Raw genomic sequence first — 24,233 nt, forward strand, 5'->3', positions numbered from 1 at the left:
AACAGGTTGGAAAGCATACTTTGCAATGTGGTTTTGATTCTTTGGAGGCCTCTTGCAGGGCCGCAGTTACTGGATCTGCGATTAGGAGGCATGCCTGGCTCAAGGAGCAAAATCTGCTTGATCATGTTAAACCTAAATTGTTGGATGCCCCTTTATAGCATGATACTCTGTTTGATAATAAGGCAGAAGAGGTTTTAAAGAAAATGGAAGACAAAGCTAAGTCTATGCAAACTGTGAAAGATTTCTTACAAGTGCAGCCACTCAGATTCAGTAGGCACTGGCCTACAAAAAATTGGTCCTTTCCTGTGTCCAACAGAGCCTCTCAAGGCAAATCCAGGCATTCAAAAGGCTCTAGATACCATTCACAGGGTTCTTACAGGTCAAAGCAATGGGGTGCCTCCACTTCCAAATCTGGAGGAAACAAAGCACAACCCTACAGTAAGCAGTCTCAAAGACAGTGCCTGGCATTCAATACTGGACTTATCGATTTTGAACACATTCCTGGACATTCCAAAATTCAAAATGCTGACTTTACAACAGCTACTTCATATGCTGGGCAGGAACGCTTGGTTAGTGACTCTAGACTTAAAAGAGGCATACCTGCATATCCCAGTAAGGGAATCGTGCAGAAGATACCTCCGCTTCAAGGCAGGTTTTATGCATTACCAATTCTCTGCACTGCCCTTTGGCTTGTCTACTGCACCCAGGGTCTTTACAAAGTGCCTGGCACCGGTAATTGCATTTTGCAGACAAAGAAGCATACAAATTTATCCTTACCTGGAAGACTGTCTCATTCAAGCAGAGAACAAGGACGTTCTTCTTCAACATCTGGTGTTTGTAAAAAGGCTTCTAACACGCCTAGGGTACACAATAAATGAAAAGAAATCACAACTGGTACCCTCTCAAAAAATTACATTTCTGGGTGCAAGCTTGAATACAACTGCCTAGATGGCTTACGTTATACCAGACAAACAAAGGTAACTGACTATATACTTCAAACAGATGGCAACAAAAACCCAGTCGTCTGCAAGATAAATTCTGCAGGCTTTGGGATTCATGGCATCCTGCATTCTACTAATTCCATATGCAAGACTGCATATGAGGAAACTTCAGTGGTACCTAAAAAGTTTATGGAGTCAACATTGTCACAGTCTGGAAACAATGAATGTTCATCGTGTTTCACTGTTGCAGTCATTACTCTTGGGTTATCCTGCTGGCAGGCTACCCGCAGTCGGCCTGAATTCCAAAGTCTTGGTCCAGGGTCGGTTGCTGTCGCCTCTTCCCTGACGTCAGTGCGCCAGGGATATAAAAGATGCAGCCGACGCCATTTTCTACAGTCTTTCTTGCCACGTGGTGCCCGAAGCAGAAGCAGTTCGCAAGTGCCAGCCGGATGACTCCTGAGATTTTCGTGTTCAAATTTCAGATCCGAAGTTTTCATTTAAAGCTAAGTACCCAATTGGAGAAACTTTTTTCTTGCTCCAGACCGATGTCAGAAAAAGTTAATAATTGTATTTCTTGTGGGAAGCAAATACCTCATAAGGACTTCCATTCTTATTGTATTCCTTGCCTAGGCCCTGATCACGATGTTGCTAATTGCAGGTTTTGTGCTAGATTTAACCAACGCACTATTAAGCGTTGGTACGATTTTTGCATTTCATTACTTTGGCCAAAGATTTAATTACACGATGTTGTCGGATAGCCATCCGACTACCGCAATTCACAAGAAATGCAAGGAAAAGGACAGGCATCCGAGGTCCAAAATTGACGACGAGGCTTCTTCTAAGCCAGTCGCCGGTTCTCATTGAGGTGCTTTCGCAGCCCCTGACGCCCACTACCTCAGAGCCGCAGGCCGCTTCCGACTCCCACATGGAGCAGACTAGGCCGCTGGAAACTCAAGGTATTGGACACTTGGAAAATATTCCCTCAGATGGATCCAGAGCCACTGAGCAGGCATCGGCTACTGAGGGTGTTTTCAGGCCTACACAGTTATATATAAAACAAACTACAGCTTCAAAGGCAAAGACTAAAGCACCACTAAAGATAAGGAAACAAGTGCAGCAAGCCCATGGACAGGCCTCCATGCCTAAAAAACAGATGCTCAGAATGGACGAAGACTTAATTACTTTGATCATCCCCCTCCTGATAAGAGGCCTAGGCAAGAGACAGAATACGAATCTTCAGATCAGGTTTCCATTTCCTCTGACTCCTCCACTGAACAGGAATACTCTCTCCCTCCCTATGAGGATGTCTCCTGACTCTTTACTCCTTGCACCTGTTAAACCAGACAGATACTACAAGGTTCCAGATTCACATAAATTTCTTTATAAAAACCCTGCTGCTGACCCAGAAAATATTTCTGAGTGTCCCAAAGGGGTCAAGGCTTCCACTACAAAAAACCCTATCCCCTCTGATAGGGATTCAAGGGCATTGGACAGATGGGGGAAAAAGGTTTACACTTCTGCTACCTTGGCTGTGAGGGCTTTAAATTGCCAATTTCATATGCTTAAATTTCAGCAATACTTAATGTCACTGCTTAAACAGAAAATGTTAACAAATTCTGAATGTGCAGAAAACAAGGAAATGCAGGATTTATGCATGCAACTGAACAAGTGGGGAAAGCATACTTTGCAATGTGGTTTTGATTCTCTGGAAGCCTCTTGCAGGGCCGCTGTTACGGGTTCTGTCATTAGGCGGCATGCTTGGTTAAAGGAACAGAATCTGCCTGATCATGTTAAAGCAAAATTATTAGACGCTCCATTACAGCATGATACTTTGTTTGGTTTTAAAGCAGAAGAGGCGTTGAAGAAAATGGAGGATAAAGCGAAATCTATGCAGACAGTTAAGGATTTCTTACAGGTGCAGCCACCCAGATTTAGCAGGAACTGGCCTACAAAGAATTGGTCCTTTCCAGTGCAGACAGGCCACAAAGAGGCAGATACAGACACCCCAGAGGCAGATCCCAGCCCCAAGGCTCATACAAGCCTAAACAATGTGCTTCTACCTCCAAAAGCGGAGAAGACAAATCACAGCCATACAGGCAGCCCCCTTAGGGGGAAAACTAGCACTCTCTTCACAACATTGGCACATGATCACCCAGGACAAATGGGTCTTGAATATAGTGTCTCAGGGCTACAGGTTCCACTTTCACACCCTGCCAAGGGCAAAAGGTATGCCAGGCCTGCCACACAATCAATGGGCCGAGGCACAAAAGCAAGTTTCATCCCTCATGGACATGAGGGCCATTCAGTGAGTACCACAGCAAGAGCAGGGACAAAGATTTTACTGGAGACTTTCCTTGGTACCCAGAAAGGACAAAGCCTGGAGACCAATACTGGACCTGTCTATTCTAAACACATTTCTGGACGTTCCAAAATTCAAAATGTTAACTTTGAAGCAGCTTCTGCCCATGCTGGGCAAGAAGGCTTGGCTTGTAACTTTGGACCTAAAAGAGGCATACCTGCATGTCCCAATCAGACAATCCTGCAGAAGATACCTCAGATTCATAGCTGGCTCAATGCACTACCAATTCTCTGCGCTGCCCTTTGGCTTATCTACTGTGCCCAGGGTCTTCACAAAATGCCCGGCACCAGTAATTGCATTTTGCAGACAAAGAGGAATTCAAATATATCCTTACTTGGACGACTGCCTTATTCAAGCAGAGAACAAGGACATTCTACTAAAGCATCTGGCGTTTGTAAAAAGATTACTAATTTGCCTAGGGTACACAGTAAACGAAAAGAAATCAAAACTAGTACCCTCTCAAGCGATAATATTCCTGGGTGCAAGCTTAAATACAACTGCCCAGATGTCTTATCTCACGCCAGACAAACAAAGGCAACTGACTTCTTACTTCAAAATGTTGGCAACAAAGACCCAGTTTTCTGCAGGCTTTGGGCTTCATGGCATCCTGCATTCTGCTAATTCCATATGCCAGACTGCATATGAGGAAACTACAATGGTATCTAAAAAGTGTTTGGACTCAACATTGCCACAGCCTGGAAACATTAACTACCCTTATTCCCTGCCTGCAACAGGAGTTTCGATGGTGGGCACAGGCCTGTCACCACAACAAGGGACAGCCATTCACTTTACCCACAGCCAGGCAGACACTAACAACGGATGCATCAGATTATGCCTGGGGTGCCCACATGGCAGGAAAATGTATTCAGGTCACATGGCCCACAAGCCAGATGCATCTTCATATCAATCAAAAAGAGATGCTAGCTGCTCAGAATGCCCTGACAGCTTTCAAGGATCTACTTCATCCAGGACAGCTACTGATAAAGACGGACAATACTACAGTCTTGTGGTATATAAACAAGCAGGGAGGCACACATTCCTACCCTCTCTGCAGACAAGCCATGACTTTGTGGGACACAGCATTGACTTATCAAGTTCACCTGCAAGCAAAATTCTTGCCGGGAAAGATAAATACTCTGGCAGACGAACTAAGCAGAAACCTCATGGATCCCCACAAGTGGAAACCGGATCCACAAGTCTTCAGCATGATAACAAGGAAATAGGGATGCCCAGACATAGATCTATTTGCTTCCCCTCACAACTTCCAACTACAGAGATTCTGCACAAGGACTTATCACAAGCAAGCATGGAAAGTGGATGCCTTATCCTTCAGCTGGAAAAAACTAACAGTATATGCCTTTCCTCCACTGCCTCTCCTCTCCAAGATACTCCTAAAGGTCAGACAAGAGAAACCAAAAATGATACTGATTGCCCCAGACTGGCCACGCCAGCACTGGTACCCAATCCTAAAGAACTTGTCTCAAGGCCCAGCCTGGACATTGCCCCAAATTCCTCACTTACTGACCCAACAAAACAATCAGATCCTGCACAGCCAACTCAGGACCTTAAATCTAGCAGCATGGCAGATAATGTAGCCATTCAAAACACTTCTCTCTCCAAAGCTGTGATGGATGTTATTTTGGAGGCCAGGAGGCCCAGTACCAGAAAATCTTATGGAGAAAAATGGAAGAGATTCTGTGCTTGGAATCAGGCATAAGGAATTGACACGTTTGTACCAAATATTCCTCAGATTTTACAATACTTAACTGAGATGCTGGACAAAGGCCTATCCTTTTCATCAATTAAGATCCATGCCTCTGCTGTTTCAGCCCATTACAATACGGAACCACCTATTTTTTCTCATCCTTTAATAAGGCAGTACCTCAGAGGGGCCAAAAACATAAGACCTCCAAGGAGAGCACCAATACCTGCATGGGACCTCAGTTATGTCTTGGAAAAACTCACACTGCCTCCTTTTGAGCCAGCCTCAACAGCTGATATTAAATTCTTATCCTGGAAAACAGCTTTGCTCCTAGCAATAACCTCTGCAAGATGAGTCTCGGAGTTACAGGCACTCATGGCTGTGGAACCTTTTATCATTTTCCATCCAGACAGGGTTTCTCTGAGGACAAACCTGACATTTATGCCTAAAGTGGTGTCCATTGTGGCCCTTAACCAAACCATTCACTTGCCTACCTTTTATCCAAACCCACAGAACAAGGGTGAGAGACTTCTGCATTCTTTGGACATACACAGACAGCTACACTTCTACTTGGACAGAACTAAAGCTTTCAGAAAGACTAAGCAACTTTTAGTAGCATATGCTGCAGGATCACAAGGAAAGGCTATCTCAATACAGACTATTTCAAAATGGATAGGCCACTGCATTCGTTTCTGCTACTCACAACATGGCAAATCAGTGCCTAAGGGCATTAGGCCACATTCAACCAGAGCAGCAGCCACTTCAGCAGCCTTCCTCAGAGGAGTGCCAACCAAAGACATCTTAGAGGCTGCAACTTGGAGTTCAGTACACACTTTTACAAAGCACTACCACTTACCTCTGTACTGTAAATCCAGAGCAGGCTTTGCCACTGCAGTTTTGCAGGGCCTCATAGCCTCTCCTAATCCTATTTAGCCTCAGCCACCCATCCTCAGCTTTGGGATTCAACCCAAGATTAATGACTGTAACAGTGAAACACGATGAACATAGTACAGTTGTGTACCTACCATAAATGTAGATGTTCGAGTGTATTCACTGTTGCAGTCCAGGTTACCCTCCCACCATCCCCCTTTCTTTTGCTGGGTCTTATCTGTACTTCTCTATTCTAAACCACGTATTTGCTTGTAGATGAAGGAAATGTTTAACTTAGTGCATGCATGTTTATTGGCATATTTTTTTAGCCTACCCTTTTGGGGGCACCTGACATCTGGGGCAAGAAAAACTGAAGAAAATGGCATCGGCTGCATCTTTTATACCCCTGGCGCACTGACGTCAGGGAAGAGGCAACAGCAACCAACGCTGGACAAAGACTTTGGAATTCAGGCCGACTGCGGGTAGCCTGCCAGCAGGATAACCCAAGAGTAATGATTGTAACAGTGAATACACTCGAACATCTACATTTATGGTAGGTACACAACTGTACTTTCCTCTCATTCCCTGCCTACAACAGGAGTTTCTTTGGTGGGCAGCGACATGTCACCAAAACAAGGGACTGTCATTCACTCTACCCTCTGCCACCCAAACCCTAACTACAGATGCATCAGACTATGCTTGGGGGGCCCACCTGGCGGGGAGATGCATTCAGGGCATATGGAGCCCAAAACAAATGGATCTGCATATCAACCAGAAAGAGATGCTAGCTGTTCAAAATGCCCTGACAGCCTTCAAGGACTTACTTCATCCAGGACAACTACTGATAAAGATGGACAACACCACGGTTATGTGGTACATAAACAAGCAGGGGGGTACACATTCCTGCCCCCCTTTGCAGACTAGCCATGGCATTGTGGAACACAGCCTTGACTTACCAAGTACATCTTCAGGCTCAATTCCTGCCAGGAAAACAAAGTACTCTGGCAGATGACCTAAGCAGAAATCTTATGGACCCGCACGAGTGGAAACTGGATCCACAAATCTTCAGCATGGTAACAGAGAAATGGGGGAGCCCAGACATAGATCTATTTGCCTCCCCCCAAAATTATCAACTGGACAAATTCTGCACAAGGACTTATCACAGACAAGCATGGAAAGTGGATGCCCTATCCTTTAGTTGGAAAAACCTATCAGTCTACGCCTTTCCTCCTCTGCCTCTTCTCTCCAAAGTCTTACTAAAGGTCAGACAGGAAAAAACAAAAATTATCCTAATTGCTCCAGACTGGCCTTGCCAGCACTGGTACCCAATTCTAAGGAATGTCTCAACTCCCTCCTTGGTACTTGCCTCAAATACCTCATCTACTGTCTCAGCAGAACAATCAAATTCTGCACAGTCAGCTCCAAACTCTGAACCTTGCAGCATGGCTGATCATGTAATTATTCAAACAGCACCTCTCAGTAAATCTGTGACGGATGTCATTTTGGAAGCCAGAAGGCCTTGTACTAGAAAATCTTATGCTGATAAATGGAAGAGATTCTGTGCTTGGAACCATGCACAAGGAACGGACACAGCAAAACCAAATATCCCTCAGATTTTACAATACTTGACTGAGATGCTTGACAAGGGCCTATCTTTTTCTTCAATAAAAATCCATGCCTCTGCCATCTCGGCTCTTTACAACACGGAGCCTCCCATCTTTTCTCATCCTCTGCTAAAACAGTATCTTAGAGGGGCCAAAAATTTACGGCCTCCCAGAAGATCACCAACTCCTGCACGGGACCTCAATTTTGTGCTGGAAAAACTCACCCTGCCTCCCTTTGAACCAGCAGCTACTGCGGATATAAAGTTTTTATCTTGGAAAACAGCTTTCCTTTTGGCAATCACTTCATTAAGAAGGGTTTCAGAGCTACAGGCCCTCATGGCGGTGGAGCCTTTTATTACATTTTACCCAGACAGGGTGTTCCTCCTTCCTTTATGCCTAAGGTGGCATCCAGTGTGGCTCTTAACCAAACTATTCACCTGCCAACATTTTACCCAAATCCGCAGAACAAGGGGGACCGGATTCTGCATTCACTGGACGTGTACAGACAACTAAGGTTCTACTTAAACAGGACCAAATCTCTAAGAAAGTCTGAGCAACTACTGGTGGCATTTGCTTCAGGATCAGATGGGAAGGCTATATCAAAGCAGACTGTTTCTAAGTGGATAAGCCACTGCATTCGTTTCTGCTACTTGCATCATGGTAAACCTGTGCCCAAGGGAATCAGGTCCCATTCCACCAGGGCTGCCTCGACCTCAGCAGCCTTTCTCAGAGGAGTTCCAACCAAAGATGTTCTAGAAGCTGCTAGATGGAGCTCTGTTCATACCTTCACAAAGCATTATCATTTGCCTCTCTTTAAATCCAGAGCAGGCTTTGCCACTGCAGTTCTGCAGGGCCTCATCGCCGCTCCTAATGCTGTCTAGTTCCATCCTTCCAGCCATAGATTTGGGATTCTACCCAAATGTAATGACTGCAACAGTGAAACACGAATAACATAGTACAGTTGTGTACACTTACCATAAATGTAGATGTTCGAGTGTATTCACTGTTGCAGTCCGGGTTACTCACTCGCCATCCCCGTTTTTCTATAACTTCTCTTTCCTTTATTCTAAAGCCTTTGTGGTGTATTTGCTTTTAGGTGAAGGTAAAGTTTATGTTGCTAAAAGTGCATTTATATATATTTTGCTGTTTATATAGATATATTTGCTCCCCATTTGGGGGGCACCTGACATCTGGGGCATGAAAAACTGAATAAAATGTTTTATACCCCTGACACCCTGACATCATGGAAGAGGAGACAGCAACCGATGCAGGACCCAAGACTTTGTTATTCAGGTCGACTGAGGGCAACCTGCCAGCAGATTACCCAAATGTAATGACTGCAACAGTGAATATACTCGAACTTATACATTTATGGTAAGTGTACACAACTTTACTTTTTCTTCTTCTGCCTTTGCTTCCCATATAACGAAACAGCCCTTTCCTGATCGGATGGGCTCCTCCTCGTGACACTTGCATCAACCAAACCACTTTTTCCCAACACCTTTTCTTTCCCTCCCTTCCTGGGAACTCATCAGTCAGGACTCTTGGGTGTTAAACATCATCCATAGGGGGTACTTCATGGTTTGGCAAAAGGTGCCTACCATCAGGGGAATTTCCCTACCACCAAAAGAGCAGACCCCCCCCCTTTTCCCTCCAGTCCTGCAAGACCTCCTAGAACAGGGCACTATAAAACCTGTTCCCCAAGAGCAAGAGGGAAGAGGTTTTTACTCCCATCTTTTCCTAGTTCCCAGGAAGGAAGGTCCCTGGAGACCAATTTTAGACCTCTCTTACCTGAATGATTTCCTCATAGTCCTCTCTTTCAAAATGTTAACCTTACAAACACTTTTTCCCCTTATTCTCCCTCTGGCATTTCTAGCTTCCATAGATATGACAGATGCCTATCTCCATATTCCCATCCACCACAGGTACAGGAAATTACTACAGTTTACAATTTTCTGTGGGATCTTCGCACTGTCAGTTCTTGGCTTTGGCTTTTGAACTCTCCACAGCCTCAAGAGTCTTCACAAAATGTCTAGCCCCAGTAGTAGCCTTTTGCAGGCTTTAAGGGATCTTAATCTACCCGGACAACTTCTTAATCCAAGCCACTTCACAAACAGAATTGAACAAATCCCTCCAAATGGCAATTGCCATTCTTCAAAGCCGGAATTTACCATCAACTTCAAGAAGTCATTCCTGGTCCCAGCCCAAAATCACATTTTTCTGGGCTGCAAATTCCAAACCCTGAGCCTGATGGTGTCTCTCCCACCTCCCAAGGCACAAGAGGTGTCATTAATCTTTGCAAAGACACTCAACCTAAATCAGATATCTGCCAGACAATTCCTCAGAATCTTGGGGCTGATGGCATCCACCATACCAATGCTTCCTCTAGCAAGGCTTCACATGAGGAAATTCCAGTGGTTCCTTAAATCAGTATGGTCTCAGCATGCTCACCCTTAGAACACCAAATTCCTCTCCTCCCCTGTCTAACAAAGGAGCTCCAGTGGTGGATTACACAACTGTCTCTAAATCCAGGTCTCCCCATTCACCCTCTACCACCAACTGAGTTCTTATTCACAGATGCATCGGACACAGTTTGGGGGGGGGGGCTGCCCTGGACCTCCACACAGCTTAAGGAGTGTTGTCACCCTCCCAAATAAGGACCACATAAATGTGAGGGAATTAATTTGTACCCTCCAAATGTTCCAGTCACTTATTAAACCATGGACATTACGTGTACACCCAGACAACATGACTTGTGGTACATAAGTAAGGGGGTACCAGATCCTATCTCCTGTGCAGACTAGTCATGCAGGTCTGAGATCTAGCTCACCTCCTAGATCTATCTCTCCCGGTGGTATACATCCCCTCCAACCAGAATACTGTGGCAGGCACCCTAAGCAGATCCAGAACACAGGCTCACGAATGGATGCTTCACAGGGATGTGTTCCTCGACATTTTCCACCAGTGGGGTATTTCAGAGATGGACTTGTTTGCGTCCCCATGAACAAACAGCTCCCTCAGTTTTGTGCCAGGGAATACCATCCTAAGGCATGGAGAGTGGATGCCCTCTCATTCGCACAGAAGGGGAAATTCCTATATGCCTTCCACCCCTTCCACTCATTCCAAAAGTCCTGTTGAAAGTCCAGCAGGAAAAGCCAAAAAATCTTGTTGGTGACTCCCTATTGATGAAGACACCAATGGTTCCCCCTTGTCTTTCACATAGCCAAGGGCAGTCACCGCAAGTTACCCCACAGAGTGGACCTACTAACACAGAACAAGGGCTCACTCCTCTACCCACATTTGGAAACCCTCCAGCTGACCCTTTGGGTGATAGAGCCCTGATCACATTCAGACACCTTTACTCTGAGGACATGCCTCAGGTCCTGCAGGAGGCCAGGAAATCTATTACTAGAAAATCTTACCTGTCCAAAGGGAAGAGATTCTCCATCTGGTGTCTGTCTAGGAACCAAGACCCACTGAAGGCGGATCCACCTATGGTCCTGTCCTATCTGTGTGAATTGTTTAATGCAGGATTAGCATACTCTTCAATTAAAGCTCATTTGACAGCTCTCTCTGCTAGTCTGCCACTAGCTCAACCCTTAGCTTCTGGATTCAAAACAATTCCTCAAAGGCATCCTTCATATCAGACCCACAGGAAACCTGTGGCTCCACCCTGGGACCTCAACTTCCTGCTATCAAAATTGACTCAAGCACCTTTTGAACCAGCTTCTTCTAGTTCAAACACTGCACTTGGAAAACGGTCCTCTTGGTGGCCATTACCTCTCCCAGCTGGGTCTCAGAGTTATAAACCCTTATGGCTTCCTCCCTTTCTTGTCTTTCCACAAAGACAGGTTCTCCTTGCAGACCAACCCCTCCTTCATGCCAAAGGTTGTCAATGAATTGTCCCTAAACCAGGCAATTCAGCTACCCACCTTCTTTCTCTGTCTGCAGAACAGTAGTGAGAGGATCATGTACACCCTGGATGTACACAGACAACTCAAGTTCTGCTTACATAAGACTAAACCCTTCAGGAAAACACACCAATTATTTGTCTCTTTCCATCTCAGGGCTCTGGGATTGCCTATCGCTAAACAGACCATATCCAATTGGATATCCAAATCTATTGCCTTTTGCTATGCTTACCATGGTAACGTTCTTCCTCACTCAGAGTTCAATCTACCAGAGCAGTATCTTCCTCAAAGGCCTTCCTTAAGGGTTATGATACCAAGTCTATCCTAGAGGCTGCTATGTGGACATCTATTCACACCTTCATTAAACACTATAAGCTGGATTCCATCTCCAGATCCAGGGCAGGGTTTGCTAGGGCCATTCTCCATGGCTTCATAAAAAATTCTTCTGCCACTTCCTCCTCCATTTCCTCATGAGCTTTTGTGCTCTCCCTTATGTCAGGAATACTGCAACAGAAGGACATAGATTAGTTGTGTAAGAACTTACCATAACGGTAGATGTTCTTCTCTTCTCTTCTCTGTTGCAGTATTCCAACCCACTCTCCACCCCCACTTCCTGGCTTTCTTTGATACATTGATCTTCACTCCCTTAGACTGTCCCTCTGCCTGGGCCCTCAGTTCTGAGGGCGGTGCGTGCATACATCTCTTTTATGGCCATCTTCTGCTGGTGGCCTATGTCAAATGTACAGCACACCCTAGGTAGTTAAACACTTTGATATACTGATTGATGGTGGGTCTTCGCCTTGGCAGGCAACTCCCTTATGTCAGGAATACTGCAACAGAGAAGAGAAGGACATCTGTGTTATGGTAAGTTCTTAACAACTAATCTATTTCCACAGCAAGACTTAACTTTACACTGGTTTGAGCTCAAAATATATATTCTGTTTTATTATCTTTTTTTTATCTCCACAGAAAATGGATATAGTTAACACCTACAGGCAGAACAACAACAAGAAATGAATAAAATAACACAGGATTTCACATCTTGTATAATTAACTGCTTGCCTGTCTCACAGTTCTGGACTTGGAGATTCTTTGATTCAGTTTTATGACTTCCTGCAGTTACAAGGAAGCAGTCCTTTAATGCAAAACTGCATCTCCTCTGCAATTAAAGTATATTGAAGTTACAGCTTTCTAACATAGTTTTTTCTGTATACTACACAGAAAAGCAAATTCAAATACAATTCTCCTGTCACTGCTAGGACATCTTATAAATGCAGCTCCATAGTGCAGTTTTCTGTTGCATATTGTACAAACCTTAAATGTAGTTTACAAATAATTTAGTCTCTGAATTAAAAAAAGAAACAAAAATGCAGACATCACATTTTAATTCAGTTATATCTGTCCTAGAATTGCAGTCACAATATGATGGTTCCTTGTTCTCAGAGTATTTGTTAATATTAACTTTTCTTTTGTTTTCATTTCCTGTTCTGTATTGCATTTAGATGCACATAGCTGTGCATTTCAAAACAAAAGGGAGAGAATACAGGACAAAGTCATTGTAGTGCATGGACTGTGGTGATTATGCTCTAATATTTCGAAAAAGGCAAATCAGTTGAGTACTAGAGTACTTTGAGACATGATCTTAACAAATGTTAAGCGCCTCCAAATTAAGTTGCAAAGGTCGGGTCAAGCGCTAGGCAGACAGTCTGCCCATACTGACCAGCAAATGACAGCGATAGAGTAAAAGATTTATTTCTGCCTGCTGTCTGTTGGCAACGTGTCCTGACTTCCTGTTAGAATGACAGCATGTATGTTCACCTGCATTTTTGAAGGATATGTAGTCTGAAACTCAAATGTATGTCATTATTTTATAAATTAAGTCCTCAGTAATTTGTCCAGAAACTTCAGACTTTATGAGGAACAGACCAAATATATGAGGGCAAATATCTGGACAGCTGAGAGGAATGGAAGGTGAGTATAAATGTAGGGGGCTGTATTACTGAAAGAATTGATTGAGACTGTAGTATACTGGAATTAACTGGAAACAACTGAAATGAGACTGGAATGAAAATCTTTATCTGTTAATTACCCAAACCCGTGCTGAACAGGTGCCAGTCTCTCCTTTATGAGCCAAGTCTTGTGTACTTTTCAGAAAGAATTTTTCAGACACTGTAGTTTATTAAATAAGGCTTTATTAGATGTTCACAGTATCCAAATACTGTCTTCATTAACAATGCTGATAAACAATAACAGTCAGTAGAAATGTCGGGATGCTGGTTAGTAATAACAATGCTGCTAAATATATCCAAAGTTTCTGCACATATATTCTGATTGTCCTAAATAATGTAAACTGAAACAGTCTTTGTTTGACCTATCCTCTGTACTCAGGCTCGAGTGTCTGTATGGTAGCTTCCTTTCTAAAATGCTGCTTTTTAATCTTTTCTGTAGGTCAGGTCAAACTAACTAACTTGACCTCACTAACTGTATCTGAAATATATTTTCAAAACCCAGTAATGCTTTACACGCCTCTTTAGCCTTGTTAACCTTAGCTTCCAGGCCTAGTCTGACGTGCTTAATCTAACATTCCATTAAGGAACATTCTGTAGCTGGCAAGATTGTATCTTTCCTTTGATAAAAGAACATTCTGTATGTTTGTATTTTCTGCACATTTCATGCTTATCTTTCCTTTCTAATAAACAGTCTTTCTCTGAAATGTCTGACACTACATATTTTACCTTTTAGTTTGCATAATGCCTAATAACTACTTTAAAATGGAGGTCCCTAATCTAAGAGTTGCCCCCGAGATCCCTGACGAAAGTCTATAGGGACCTACTTTTGAAGTTACGTTACATTTGTATTGCTAACTACTGTATACAGCAGTGATGGCGAACCTTTTGGGTTTAGCGTGTCAAAAACTAATAATTCACTGCACTTCACATGAGTGACGAATGCAAAAGCAGTGTCTTGGGTAACTCGGGTATTGGTGATCACTGATGAGTCACCCAAAACTTTGTGGCATGTGTCACTTTTGACATGCATCTCATAAGTTTGCCATCGCTGGTATACAGCTTTGTGCTACCTGACTCATAATCTGAAAATAAATTTTCTGTGTAATGAGTAAATAAACCTGCAGTTTTAATTTTGACCACTGGGTGTCACTTGAGCCTTTATGACCTGTTCTGATTAAAGTCTCTTAACTTTATGATTTAATTATAATTAGGCAATTTGTTTTTTCTTTATCTGGTGAATAAACTTGCAATTTTAATTTTGACAACTAGGCTTGAAGTATCTTAACTTTATTATTTAATTTATATATTATCTATATGTGTAGTTTTTAGAGTCTTTAAGTCTAAATTCTGATGTATGAGTAATATATCCAAGACCTGTACATTATTCTGAAAATGAGTATCTTTTAATTCTGTGACTTTTAAAGCTGATTAGAAACTGCCATACACATTCTTAAGTTAGACTGAGTACAGACTGTTAACCCTGCCTATTTTTTTTCCTGTCTGTATGCTGTAATGGTAAAATTCTATGTTTTTTACCTTATGAACTGGTGCCTTAGTGTACCATGATGCCTCTTCCTTATAGCAAATAAAACATTTTCCTATTGTTTACAGATTTAAATCTTTAAACATTGTACTGTTTGTTTTTATTGTATAATCTATCAAACATGATGGCTATTTTATGAAAACTAATTGAAATTGGCACTAAAGAGAGATAACTCAATAACTGGTCTTGAAACATAATTACCTTATACTATATTAACTTGTGTCTATAAATGTTCATTTAGATTTGTTAATAATGCTGCTTACCTGTTTTAAATTGTATGTGCTGTAACAGATGTTTGCCTTCTAAATTTGTATCTGAAATATTTTATGAATATTTATGAACTATAACAGTTTTCTAAAACCTTTGCTTTCTGTATATTAAGTCTATACCTTTGCTGTAATCTTTGACCTTTTAAATTCTGACAAGACTGCCTTTGTGTCCTCTAATAAAGGTCTATTTGTAACTGAAGTTGAGTTGTCTGTATTAATCAGTACATTATACACACACACACACACATATATATATATATATATATATATATATATATATATATATATATATATATATATATATATATATTGTAAACAATGAAATATTGTCATTTTTTAACCTTAATGACAGATAAATGCTCTACTTTAGTACTGGATTGCCACACCCTTCGTAAATGAGTTGAAAATCCTTTGTTATAGAACTGGCACTGACTCTGGCTAGGGAATGTGTTATTTTTTTACTTTGCTCTGAAACAGAAGTCTGTGTATTGTTTTTAATGCAATATTTGCACTGACTTGTACACTGATGTTTTTGTCTGTGTTTATTATGTTGGTACATAACGTTGTACCTAGAATTACATATAAACAAGGATGTATTACATTCTGAACATTTGTATTTGAAACTGTACTACAGCTTAACTCTGTATGTTGAATTGTATGTGCTGAAGTATTTACAAAATAATTATTTGTCTGAAACTGTACTGACAGAAGCTGACTCATTAGCTTGCTTCTGTGATTTTAACCCTTTTGTGTTTAGAAATATTTAACATTTCTGAACTAATAACCTTTAACTTTAAACAGAACATTTCTGGAATGTAGTTTTTTAGACTGCTGTACCCAGTTTTTAACTGTAAACCAAATATTTACTGATATGCTAACTGTAGAAATATTACTTGACATGTTTATACAACAGGCTTGCAAATGACTTTTACTAATGAATTTAAACTTTTTTGAGCTGTTAACTAAAAATGCATGTAAAGGCTTACATAACTTTATGATTCTGGAAGAATGTGTTCTGCCATCTGTAGCTTTTTAACTTTTTTCTTGTTTTTTGGCTGTGCAACGTCACACTGGAAACTTCAAAGTTTGTGGAGATAGCTGTTAACTGGATAATGTATTTTATGTTCTGAATGAAAACTGCTGAAGTTTGTTGATTTAGTGCTGGTCTGTTGAGATTTTTTGAGGCTTTTTCTCAAGTAAACAGTGGTGCTGTGCAATTTGTTTAACAGCTGCAATTACTGTATGTAGGGGTTGCCTGCTCTGTCCGTTTTCTGCATGAAGTAGTGCTGTCTTACAGAAAGATCTGCTCTGTAATGAGAAACTGTAGTGCCATCATTTTTGGCTTGTTCTGTATAGAGTTTACTGTCTTACTGAAGTGATGCTGAAAAATCTGTTATGAAACATTTGCTGTAGTGACTGATAGACTGGAAAAAGTGTTACTGTAAACTTTTAATGAAACCTTGAAGTTAAGCTGGCTGCTGCACTAAAAACTGTACTTGAAAGGGTTACTCCAGCTGTCTCTGTTGAAGTAATGAAATGTTCAGAATGAACACAGGTTGTTGATGAGGTTGCTTGGAATGAAACACTGCCATTCTGTAGTTTGCTCTGTAGAATGCATGTAGTTGAATTAAACACTGCTATTCTGTAGATGTTTTGTAGAACACCCATAGTCTGACTGCTAATGCAAGGTTTGTATCGGGTTTTAGGAGTTACTTTAAATGATTTACCCCCATTTATAGTGGCTCACCATTGAAATAATTGATTGAGACTGTAGTATACTGAATTAACTGAAAACAACTGAAATGAGACTGGAATGAAAGTCTTTATCTGTTAATTACCCAAACTCGTGCTGAACAGGTGCCAGTCTCTCCTTTATGAGCCAAGTCTTGTGTACTTTTCAGAATGAATTTTTCAAACACTGTAGTTTATTTAATAAGGCTTTATTAGATGTTCACACTGTCCGAATACTGTCTTCATTAACAGTGCTGATAAACAGTAACAGTCTGTAGAAATGTTGGGATGTTGGTTAGTAATAATGCTGCTAAATATATCCAAAGTTTCTGCATGTATATTCTGATTGTCCTAAATAATATAAACTGAAACAGTCTTTGACCTGTCTTCTGTACTTGAGTGTCTGTATTGTAGCTTCCTTTCTAAAATGCTGGATATTTAATCTTTTCTGTAGGTCAGGTCAAACTAACTGTATCTCAAGTATATTTTCAAAAACCTGTAATGCTTTACACGCCACTTTAGCCTTGGTAACCTTGGTTTCCAGGCCTGGTTTGACATGTATTTAGTCTAACATTCCATTAAAAAACATTCTGTAGCTGGCAAGATTGTATCTTTCCCCTTGGGGAAAAAAAACATTCTGTATTTTTGTATTTTCTGCACATTTCATGCTTCTTTCCTTTCTAACAAACAGTCTTTCTCTAAAATGTCTGACACTACGTATTATAGTCTGCATAATGCCTAATAACTACTTTAAAATGGCGGTCCCTAATCTAACAGTTACACCTAGCTTTTTTTTTTTTTTTTTACCTTTTTACTGTAACTAGTTGTACGTGAAGCAGATAATGTTCCATGCACTGCAAAGATTTATGATTGGGTCTTCCATACTATCCTACTATTATGTGTTTTCAACATGGATGTCAAGATTCACCTCAAGAGCGAATTTCTTGGCATCCATGTCTCCAATACGGTCAAGTTGGTTAGGATCTACAACTTGCTCATAATCCTGTGTATTATTATTGTCATTGCTGCTGCTTTTGTTATAATTAGTGCTGGTAGAAGAATTATATTTGTTATTTACTCATTGTATTTTTGTTTCACATTAGTGCTTATTATGTTTGGTAATTCTGTCATGTAGTATGTTCCTCCAATAATGATTGCTGTTAATTACTTGAAGATATTGCATGTATGGATGAATGATATACTCAAAATACATATATTCTTAACTAGAAATTCAAAAAAACAGGTAGGCTGTACTTCTTTTCTGTTTTTGCTTATCCTACTCTTTAACTTAAGTGGACTACAATACATCTGGAACACTTCTTTTTTCTCCAGCAGAATTTCATTGCTGTCAAAGTGGGCATCAGAAAGTAGTAAAAAATTGATAAACGTTCCAGAACAGAAAACAATTTATTAGTTTGCCCCCCCCGCACCACCTTACTTACTAACCCTAGTCCTGCCCATGCCCCTAACTCCCAACACTACACCTTACTGTAGAAAAACCCTTTCCATAACACTGCCACTATGTAAGACACTCAAACACACACCACATGCAGCAGTACACATGCATAACAGTAAACCTATCCCCCACCAAGTCCTTACTCTAACCATAACCTGCAAACACTGCTAGGCTCACCCCCCCATGCTGAAAATTTCAACATATCCAAAGGTTTCAGCCTTACCATTCCAGATCCACATTCAGCTTACCCTCATACACTCAGTATTACTTCTTTTGGCATCTGTAGCATGAGTGTTCTCAGTGAATTTTTCAACATTTACTTTGTCAACAAACTGATGATTGAACAGAGTGAATGGCTCCCATACCCACACACACATGCATATATATGTATACACACACGCACACACACACTCACATATATCTATATATATCTATATATATATATATATATATATATATGTGTGTGTGTGTGTATATATATATATATATGCAAGTACTGGACTCTCATAATAATAAACTTTCACTGATAGGGATCTGCTTCTGACAGCAGCTAAGGCTAATTCCTTCCTGAAAAAAAGAATGGAAAGTATGCAGAAAAAATTGCAGGCTTTTTTCCTGGTTTTCCCAAGGCTTCTGTAGCTGAAATGTGTAGGACAAAAATGACAAGACACCAGGAGAACTACAGCTACAGATAAAGAATTAATCCATGAATTAGCTATTTGCAAGATGTAGAATAGGATTTGTACTGTATACAACTAAGCACAAGTAAATGATTTAGAGAAGTAAAGAAAATGGGTGGTGTACATTTTATAGGCATGATATTAAAGTGTTAAGCTTTCAATCTGGAGATAAATTATATCACATGATTGTTACTTGGAAATCATTTGGCGTATCTTTTCAGAAAAAAAGTTTAATTAATTTGTTTGATAATGTTGGGAAAGCTAGGCTACTTCGATAGAGTATTTATGCTTCCAGGAAGGCTTGAAAAGGATCTCTTAGAAGTTGTTTTTCTTGTAGTTTGGGGTTCTAGATTAAATTATGCGAAAAGAGGTATAGTATGCAGTATAAGTATAGCGGGTGTTTGGGTTTAATAAATCCAGTAGCTCTTTTGGGCGCATTGGATTTATTTTGGGAACTGTATGTCATATCAAAAAACAAAAAGGCTTCTGTGACTTAGAATATTAAGTGTAAAATATGGACACATATTGAAATTGATGCACTGAAGGAAGTGTGAAATCCACAGGTATGTCCTTAGTCTCTCCGAGAACATTTTCCTAGTGGGCTTTACCTAATTCCTCTGATGACAAAAGTGAACAGTGGTGTCATTACAAGGTTTCCTTAAAATCTCAGCTGAGCCTTCTCATCGTGGAGGAGCAGTGGCATACTCTAAGGCCTTTCTAGATCGATGAGCTTCTCATTTTGTCACAGGGTGGGCCCAAGTAATTTTGTGAAGGTACCCCGTTTCTTCTGTTTTTGTCTGCTATGCCATCCTCTTGGTCATTTTATGTTTGTAGATAGTATTGGGCATAGATTGAAACTGAGAGCTTTGTCTTGTGATTTACTACTGCTGCTGGTGGTCAAGCTGTCAGTCTCATCTACTTCTCACTTGTAAACAAGGCCCAGAGATATTTAATCTCCTCCAACTAAAGTAGAGAGAGAAACAGTCAATTCACCTACCAGGAGAGAAATATGAGCTATGATTTTGAGATGATAATTTTCATCCCAACTGCTTCACAGTCATCACTATATTGCCCTACCATGTGCTGGAAATTACAGTCACTTGAAGATAACAACAATTCATCTTCAGACAACAAATGGGCATCTGTTATGTCCTCAAACTAGCTACTTTCCAGAACTTGGCTGCATTTTAATCTTGGGTCCATGAAATTTGCAAACAGGAGAAAGATTGCTCAGCATTAGCAGTGTACTTTGCTCACTTCAAATGTATTCAAGTCAAGGCTAAGAGTGTGAACACATTTCTCAGTTCTCAAATACAAGAATTAAATGGCACACAGCAGCAATCTGTGAACCTGTATTCATAGCATTTCCCATAAGATTTACTGGGTTTGATCATATACTTTCTTCAATTCCTCAAAACACAGATAGAGAGTATTGTTGAACTTCTTTGCCCCCTTCAGTATCTGTGGAAAAGCAAATACTTGATCTGTTGTTCCTTGGCTTTGATGGAGTTTGCACTGATCCTCCTAAATCATAGCCCTGAATATGATCCTTCTGTCCCCTTTTGAAAGGAGACTGTAACAATAGGCGGTACTGTCAGCCATGCCAGGAGAAATAGGGCAGTGGATTTGTAACATACCACAGCACAGTAATTTTTAAATTTGTAATTATATGTCATTTGTATGCTAAACTGATTTGTACAGATGATTCTGCTGAAAATGTATGTGTGAGACATGCTTGTGTTAAAGTGTATCAACAGTGTACTCTGCTGGAAGGAAAAGAAATGTACATGCATTGTTGTTACTGTTTAAATGTATACATTGTAACAGCATATACTGGAAGTGAAGAGGCTGATCTTAATCCACCTGACCTTGCAAAATATTCTTGAAATTAAATTGAGTTAAGCCATAAAGATGTTATCTCACAGTTTTGAATATGGAGGCAGAGACACATTGTCTGTGCTAGAGGACAGTTGGTAGCTGCTGTATGTAGAGTAAAATGGTTTTATGACTTCCAGCAGCTGCACCACATCCGAGCAAAGCTTTGTGTGTATTGTAGCATGTAGGTGCTAAACCCTGGTAGCTTCTAGTGATGGAGGATAGTGCAGGAAACAGAGTCATATGGCCAGCTGTATGTGATGTCATTCTGTACAGAAACAATGTTTTAATATTAGAGGAGACTGAAATCTTGGCAGAATTTTGTATTCTGTCTTGGATCTGACAACAAGGACCCCTCACCCATCCTACCTTGCTCTATTCAGTAAGTAGGAACAGTAATTGTTTTAGTCAGTCGTGAATAGATAGTGAGACTAGATAAATACTGTTTCTCTATAATTGTGTGAAACTTTCCATTGGTGTTATTTTTAATATTCCCTGTGGCTGAAACTCTGGTCTTTACTATAAATAGATATTTTGTATTTTCATGTCCTTGTTATTAAATATATTTAAACTTCTCATTGTTGTTGGTCCTTTTAGGAAAATATTTAAGTTTGGAGAGTATTTGCATATATTTGGTGATAACTCTGGCCACTCCTGAAAGCCTTGCTTTTGTTCAACATTACCATTTGTATTGATATTAATTTCCTTTGGTATAATTGGGCACCCTTGTAACATCTTTAAAGTAGCTGGCAGGGGTTCTGTTGGCAGTTATAACTACCTTATAGTCTGGGCAGAAGGGGACACAGCAGGTCAATCTGTGCCAGCCTTTCCCCAGGTGTGTGTGTGTGTGTGTGTGTGTGTGTGTGTGTGTGTGTGTGTGTGTGTGTGTGTGTGTGTGTGTGTGTGTGTGTCGCGCGCACTAATCAGATCTCATAGAGTGTGGGTGTCAGTTCCGTGGTGCAGGGACACAAGGCACTGGTTTCACAGAGAGGGTGCTAGAAGACTTGGCTTGAAACCCTGGTTAAGGACTCAACTCTAAAGCTGTGGCAGTGGAAAGTCTTATTGAGGGTCTGGAAAGAGAAAGAGAGGAACCAGCCGCTGGACTGACCGTGTTCCCTGTGTGCTCTTAAGGTAAATTGTGCTTGATACAGACAGGTCTGCATCTGGAAATACTGAGTGTGTCCATTTGTATTCCACGTGAACAACCCTCTCCGTTGTCAGTGGAGAGGATTCACTCTCATTGAATACTGGCCCAGAGTGGGGACATCACATATTGGTGAGCAGTGGTGTGGATATTGAACTTCTGTAGCCTGTAAGCAGTTGTCACTAAATATATGCATTCTCTCAGCAGCTACACAGTGAACATTCAGAGTTTCATTTCACAGCAGATGTCCTTCAAGGATGCATCTGCAGTCATCACATATGGGTTGTCCTGCCTCAGGCAGCCCTTCGGTCGGCCAGATTCCAAAGTCTGGGTCCGGCGTCGGCTGATGTCGCACTTTCCCCGACGTCAGAGCACCTGGGGTATAAAAGCATCAGCCAACGCCATCTTCCTCAGTCTTTCTTGCTGCGTGGTGCCCGAAGCAGAAGCAGTTTGCAAGTGCCGGTCGGCCAGCTCCTGTAATTCAGCTACCGAAGACTTCAAAAAGCTAAGTACCCCGTTGGGGACTCTTTCTTGCCTCAGCCGATGTCAGATAAAGTTAATAATTGTTTAACTTGTGGGAAACAAATACCTCATAAGGATTTCCACTCTTACTGCCTCCCCTGCCTAGGCCCAGACCACGACGTCTCGGCCTGTTCAGCCTGTGCTTCCTTCAACCGACGCACTCTTAGACGTCGGGCGGAGTTTGCAGAGGAATTTTTTGGGGCTAGTTTTTCATATAAGATGCCGTCGGAGACTCCGACTTCTCATTTAGTTAAGAAACGGAAGGACAAGGACCGACACACGCGGGCCGCAGTTTCGGCTGAAACCACAGCCAGGCCTACCACGAGTGTCTCGGCTGAAACCGAGTCCTTGGTACTTCCAATTACCGAAACCGCTCAACCGACTACCTCGGTCCCGGAGGCCCCGGCTGAGTCTGTTATTGAATTTCCAACAGAAACTGGTGTCCTGGAACCTTCCGACACCATTCATTTAGGCAAATCTACACCAGCACGTGGTGCAGCCAGGCCTCCTGCATCCATGTCCATTAAGGCATTCTCCAGGGCTAAAGCTGCTAAACTCTCAAAAGCTTTGCCTCCCAAGGTTATCCCTCAGGGACCCTCTACTGGTTCACAGATTCTAAGCTTAGCAGAGGATCTTATCTCCTTAATTAGGGGCTCTCAACCTCCTCCAGACAAAAGGCCCAGGGTTGAGCCCTCTGATCCCCACTCCTCAGATGAGGCCTCTGATGGCTCTTCTCTCTCGGACCACCAGGAGGAGGCTTTTTCGGCCTACGAGGATTCTGATGCAGAGGAATCTATTCCCTCGGCCTCCCCTCCTGAAGAGTTTTCCTTTGGGGAGACACTACACACCATGAGAGAGCATTTCCAATGGCAGGGCCAGGAATTCTCTGATTCCAGGAAAAGATTAAGGACCTTTTTACATTCGCCTCAGCATAGACCTTTAGCTATTCCTCCTGTTTTGAATGTCATTGATGATGTGTACTCTGACTCTAGCACAACCCCTGATTCTCTCCCTCCGGCTCCTGCCAAACCCGATAGGTACTACAGGGTCCCGGACTCACATCTTTACCTTTACAAGGCCCACTCTGCTGATCCAGAAACTATTTCCCAGGGCCCTAAAGGGGTTGCAGCTGCCACTGCTAAAAATCCTCTCCCCTCTGAAAGAGAGTCCAGAGCTTTAGAGAGATGGGGTAAAAAAGTGTATACTTCTGCTACTCTTTCTATGAGGGCATTAAATTGTCAATTTCATATGATACAGTACCAAGAGTATTTGTTAGATGAATTGCATAAAAAACTGTCTTCACCTGACCCCCTAGACCGCAAGTCACTTCAGGATCTGGTACATAACTCACAACAGGTTAGCAACCATTTCTTGCAATGTGGTTATGATGCATTGGAAGCTTCATGTAGGTCAGCTATGACTGGCAGTCATACGTAGGCATGCTTGGCTGAAGGAACAATCTCTGCCAGACCATGTTAAAGCAAAGCTGCTGGATGCTCCTCTGGAAAAGCAAAAGTTATTTGGCTCCACGGCTCAGGAGGTCCTAAAGAAATTTGAAGAAAAGGCAAAATCTGTACAAACAGTCAAAGATTTTCTCCAAGTACAACCACCAAGATT

The 24,233-nt window shown here is 41.6% G+C and overlaps 1 protein-coding gene across 5 annotated transcripts in view; it reads left to right on the top strand.

The window, feature by feature from the left end:
- The window catches only part of CHST10 (carbohydrate sulfotransferase 10), a 1,890,555-nt gene that overhangs the window by 1,842,414 nt on the left and 23,908 nt on the right, over positions 1-24,233 (top strand). For 2 of the 5 annotated variants that reach the window (XM_044071078.1, XM_044071080.1), the window contains one exon: positions 12,357-13,638. The exons of the other annotated variants lie outside the window; for them this stretch is intronic. In XM_044071078.1, the coding sequence (XP_043927013.1) occupies positions 12,357-12,404 (48 nt within the window). In that variant the 3' untranslated portion in view covers positions 12,405-13,638. Of the gene's footprint in view, positions 1-12,356; positions 13,639-24,233 lie in introns of those variants that run through there. 5 annotated transcript variants of the gene reach the window in all.

The sequence above is a fragment of the Protopterus annectens genome, chromosome 5.part0 (genome assembly GCF_019279795.1).
Source record: "Protopterus annectens isolate FY-2018-M chromosome 5.part0, PAN1.0, whole genome shotgun sequence".
NCBI lineage: Eukaryota > Metazoa > Chordata > Ceratodontiformes > Protopteridae > Protopterus > Protopterus annectens.